The 5,656-nt window shown below is 40.1% G+C and overlaps 1 protein-coding gene across 1 annotated transcript in view; it reads left to right on the top strand.

Annotated features, from left to right (window-relative positions):
• Nucleotides 1-1,396: 1,396 nt before the first annotated feature.
• Nucleotides 1,397-5,656, top strand: part of tspan34a (tetraspanin 34a) — a 5,145-nt gene continuing 885 nt past the window's right edge. Inside the window, exons 1-6 of the mRNA XM_020597101.1 lie at nt 1,397-2,195; nt 3,337-3,552; nt 4,185-4,259; nt 4,398-4,505; nt 4,831-4,968; nt 5,075-5,167. Of these exons, the coding sequence (XP_020452757.1) occupies nt 2,139-2,195; nt 3,337-3,552; nt 4,185-4,259; nt 4,398-4,505; nt 4,831-4,968; nt 5,075-5,167 (687 nt within the window). The 5' untranslated portion in view covers nt 1,397-2,138. The remainder of the gene's footprint in view (nt 2,196-3,336; nt 3,553-4,184; nt 4,260-4,397; nt 4,506-4,830; nt 4,969-5,074; nt 5,168-5,656) is intronic.

The following is a 5,656-nucleotide window of genomic DNA, read 5'->3' on the forward strand; positions in this document are numbered from 1 at the left end:
CCTTGAGCAGTCACATTTCTGCTGGAGCTCTTAATTACCTTGTTTTGCTGCCTCATGACTTCGATCATAAGATGAATTTGAATAAACAGCATGATTTTTGCTGGTGGTACAGGATCATTTTTATTGCTTGTTGGAAACAAGGTAACAGTTACCAAGTAGTTTTCTAGTGGCTATTACTGTCAAAGCTGCAATAAGGAAGGGAAAGGATCAATGACAGCAACACTGAGCTCATTTCTCTGGTACATATATCAGATGGAAATAGAGTTGGGCAAGGTTGTGTGTGTGTGTGTGTGTGTATGCTTTATGGTTCTGTGCACCTTTTAGTGTGACTGCCAGTCAGTTGATAAGGTAAATCGCGTTTACCATTTATTGTTAGAGGTCACTGAGTTACTGGAGCTAGATTGTGACGCCATATCCATGACTTGGTTGCATGGCACTTTTTAAACCTTTTATTTAAAATTCACATCAAACTTGTAAACATGATTACCAGGAAAGAGACTTATTCTCTGTAGTCTTTAAGGTAAACTTGAAGAGTACCACAGTACTATAAAACTGGAAACACATTTCTACAAATTAAGGTATAAAAGCTAAGAGGAAGAGAATTTTCCCCTCTGTACTAACTTCTGCAGCCTTATGAGGACGACGCTTATGTGACTCAGTTTCGTGGTGGTGTGGAAAAACCACTGTACCTATGAGTAAGAGTTTAAATCAATTAGTCTTTAGATAGATCTTTATGAATTTTAACAGACATGTCTTCTGTAGCTCAGCCCAAAACAGGAACATACATGTACATCAGCATAAACATAAACTTTATTGCCAAGTATTATCAAAAAAAACAAGGAGTTTGACTCCAGCCCAATGGTCCCTGATGTGCACAACAATAAAAACTGAATATATACAAGTTAAAAGAGCAAAACATAGACTAACTGTTCATGAATGCAATGGCCCAGGGGAAGAAGCTGTCCTTGTGTCTGGTTGTTTTGGTGTACAGTGACCTTCCAGAGGGGAGGAGTTCAGTTTGTGTGCAGGGTGTGAGGAGTCTGCAGAAATCTTCTCTGCCCTCCTTTTGACCCATGAGGTGTACAAGTCCTTCATGGAGGGCAGGCTGGCACAGGTGATTTTTACTGTAGTCCTGACTGTTCACCGCAGTCTGTTCCTGTCCTGTTTGCTTGCTGAGCCAAACCAGACAGTGATGGAAGAGCAGAGAACAGACTCGGTGATTCCTCTGTAGAACTGAATCAACAGCTCCGGGGGCAGGCTGATCTTCCTGAGCTGACGCAGGAAGTACATCCTCTGCTGTGGCTTTTTAATGATTGCGCTGATGTTGGTTGTCCATTCCAAGTCCCAAGAGATTGTGGAGCCCAGGAACTTATAGGACTCCATGACTGAAACAGTGCTGCTGAGTACAGTGAGTGGAGATAGGGTGGGGGAGCTCCTCCAAAATCCACTATCATTTCCACTGTTTTCAATGTGTTTAGCTCCAGGTTGTTACAACCACACCACAGGGCCAGATGTTCAACCTCCCATCTGTAAGCCAATTCATCACCATCTTGGATGAGGCTGACGACCGTGTTGTCTGCGAACTTCAGGATTTTTACAGAAGGGTCTCCTGAGGTGCAGTCACTGGTATAGAGGGAGAGCAACAGCAGGGAGAGCACAGATTTATGTTGAGCCCAGTGTCTTAGGGAGGCGAGTGTGGTGTTCTCTCAATACTATTACATTCAGTTTTCTTAAAAGTTTCTTCATCATTTCCCCCGTGAACATGCCATTTCCTTCTTTCTCTATTTTCTGTTTTTTTTTTTTTTAATTTAGACATTAATGCTTTGCAGTCATCTCCAAACCTTTTGAGTTCTTTTTCAAAGTCATTTTATTTTTAGTTTCTTATCTAAGTTTTCAATTGTTTGTGTACATATGGAAACTCAAACTCATTTGTCCATTCATTCAGACAGTGTACACTTTCATCACCATATTTTCTTCTCATTATAGCCGTTATCAGACTCTGAGGTAAAATGCAAATTTGTCCACCACCAGCCACTGAGACATTAAAATAGATGTTACCAGTTGCACAGTTCGTTTTCAGCTGAACTAACACACTTTTCTGTCCTTTTTTTAAGTGTGGGAAAAAAGCAGCATCCAAGATGTGTAGCACCAGCTTTCTCAAAATGACGATGTTCGTCTTCAATGGTATCATCTTTGTAAGTTGGAAAGAAGAAAGCTACAAATTTTCTGCTTCTACTGTCCAGTCTGAAAGCATGTAGAGATGGTCCCCATGAAAATTAACTGTTGTACCAGATGGTATATTACAAATAGTAATAGTGCAAACATTTCCTTTGGCTTTGTATGAAACTCTGCTTTACAAGTTCAAGTTAAGCTTCAGAATAAAAAAACTCCTCCTGAAAGGAATGGTTTGCCAAGATTTATATCATGATGCTCGTGTGTGTATGCTTTAATCTACAGCGAGCAGACAATTAGCTTAGTATAAAACTAGGGTAAAAGCAAACAAAATTCAGGACCTCTATGGCTAACAAACCCTTCACTAATGGAGTCTCTTCTTGTTGCCTGGCAACTGACGAGACTCAAGGAAGTCACTGCAACTTACCAATACATACTGTAGTCTGGTACATAACCTACTGCAACACCACAGCATTTTAACACTTGGGTTGTGTATAAATTAAAACATATTGTAGTATATGTAATTATATATAAGCCAACAGTGTGAGCTTTGTGAGCTGACATGTCTCCATTTCCTCCTGTTTCCAGTCTTTATGCTAAGATAATTATCATCTGCTGGCAGCTATTCACAGAACAAGTAGTCTATTTGGTGGAGAAAAAAAAAGTATTTATAAGTCTCTCATAGTACAGCTTATGGATTATATTCAGCAATTTCTTAGCTATCACCTGATTGTAAAAGAAGAATGACTTGATCACACCTGTCACCACTCATAGTCCAAACTCTAACAGTCCAAAGTTTGCAGGGACTAGAAACCAAACAGAAAGCATCTTACATAACACATAGGCGCAACACAAACAAGCAAGGTGTGGTGAGCAGAATGAACCAGCACCTGACTGAGGGAAATGAGCAGAATATAAGGGCTAGGGAACTGGGAGATAATGAGCAACAGGTGAAAACAATGCCTGACAACCTGGAGCTGGAGTGAAGCTGGGGCAGGTGAGATGGCGCAAACAGGAAACATAACCAAAATAAAAGTACATAACTGGATGTAAGTTCAGAACCCTAACAGTAATATTTCCTGATTGTTTCTTCACATTTTAATGCCATGAATTTGTGTTCTCTCTGTTTGGTTTTATTCCTTCTCTCCCTCACCCATTATGCAGTGTACAGGTGCAGCCGTCCTGGGGGTGGGAGTGTGGCTGAAGGTGGACAGTGGTTCTCTACTGGGTTTACTTGAGAAGGTGGAGAATGCCCCATCTGTGTTATCCCAGCTTGTCAGTGTCAGCTACCTCCTCATGGCAGTGGGGGGTGTGCTGCTGATCATTGGCTTCCTGGGCTGCTGCGGAGCCATCAGAGAAAACAGGTGTATGCTGCTGATGGTGAGCAACAGTTGTTAGGTTCAAGCTGCTGAATTGATAAAGTTTAAAAGAAGGACATAATAATAATAATAATTTGCTTAAAATAGTAACATATTTGGTGTTCTGAATGTTTGACATAGCCCTGTGATAGACTGACATGTCCAGGATGTTGCCTAATGTCAGCTGGGATAGGCTCCAGCCTCCCCACCCCCACCCACATTACCCTATTTATGAATAAGCAGTATAAATAACGAATGGATGGATGGATGTTTGATATAATGCCATAATATTGCATTGTAGTGGAATGTACTGTAGTTTTTTCTTGCATTTACCTACAAACCAGGTTCCACATTAAAATCAGTGAAATGACAAAACAACTAGTTTAGAACTGGAGAGCAGAGAGAACTATATCTGAGCCAATTTGGATAGAAACTGGATAGATTCTGGTGGCTGTAAATTTTTAAGGGTTATTTCACTTGAAAATCTTAGTATGTACATTAGCTTTAGGCCTGGTCCCTGTAGCGTTAAGAGGCTTTATTGCCCTATGTCTAAACCTGTTTCTCAGTCTGACGTTGAGAGTTGATTGTGTGGATATGTAACGCTGCTACCAGTCAAATGTGACAATTTTACAGTACCATTTTCTCCATCCTCAGTTCTTCACTATTGTGCTCATCATCTTCCTCGCCGAGGTTGCCGGAGCTGTGGTGCTGTTCGTCTTCCAGGGTTTGGTAAGTGGCTCTCAACAGCAAAACGGGACCTTCTGGCATCAGCTGCCAGCAGTCACATTCAGAAACTTGAAAATCACCTGAGTGATTTTCTGTGTTCAGACATATGATGATGTGCTGCTGTTTATTTGTCTCTCTCAGGCTGATCAGCTTCTTCAGAGTGTGGAGGATGAAGTTAGAAAAAGCATTAGAAAAGATTACGGATCTGACGAGGGTGTGACGTCTCTGTGGAATAGCACCATGACTGAGGTACTGTATTTTGAATTTATCTTTATAGTGAATTATTCATACTTCAGACAGAGTATGCATCTCTAAACATACATTTTTTGACAAAAGTACTGCTTCTTTGATTGTACACCTAAACTTATACTAGCAATTTTATTGCTGGAACATTCCGTCACTATGTTTCATTGTTATTGTGTTCATCACCTAAATTGACTTTTTGTTTGTTTTCACAGTTGAGCAGTACACACCTCTGTATAGATACTATCATATACTATCAGATACTACCATCAAAGCTATTTGAATGGGGTCTGTTAAGATTTGGGACTAACACTATGTGGTTTGCTTCTAGTTTAAGTGCTGCGGATTCAAGAACTACACAGATTTTGATGGCTCCCCTTTTAACACCCAATATGGAGGAAATCATTATCCAACCGCCTGCTGCAATTCAACCATACATACATGCAATAAAGAAAAAGCAAATGATTTGGTACGAGACCAAATTACTTTTCATGTGTTAACAAAAGAGCCGTTAGTTTTGGTGAAGTGCAACAGTTCGCCCCGACCTCTGCTAAAACCAGCTGTTTCTCTTCCAGATGGTTGATGGCTGCTTTAACAAGCTGCTGCAGCTGATGGAGGAGAACGCTGTGATCGCTGCAGGTGTAGCTCTGGGAATTGCTGCTCTTGAGGTACAGAAAACATCACAGGTTCTTTACACCAGGCAGGGCTGTGTATATTTTGATCACAGTTATTTGGATGAAATATCTTAAAAATTGTGATGTGTTGTAATGTATCACTCATACTGTTATTATTATTTTCTTTATGATCATATATAGTGACAGTGGTAAATACATTCTGAATTATGACAGCATCAGTTGGGATAAATATAAATTCTCATTGTGTCATCTTGTACTTTCAAGTTTTAAACGTCACCTTCAGTAATAGCCGTACTATTTACTCAGGATTTTGCATGTTTCACAACACAACAGCCTTATAATAAAACAACAAAACACACACTTACGTAACAACTTTCCTGAGAAATCCACAGGGCAAATATCATAAAATGCTGTAGCACCCACCTAGTTTTGATGTGCTGATGTGTCAGTATTTGGTTTGAGTGACTAAGCTGATTTTGAAGTCCACCATTTAAAAGATGTTTCAAGCTTCATCATATATAA

Source organism: Monopterus albus, unplaced genomic scaffold, assembly GCF_001952655.1.
Source record: "Monopterus albus unplaced genomic scaffold, M_albus_1.0 scaffold32.1, whole genome shotgun sequence".
In the NCBI taxonomy this organism is placed as follows: Eukaryota; Metazoa; Chordata; class Actinopteri; order Synbranchiformes; family Synbranchidae; genus Monopterus; species Monopterus albus.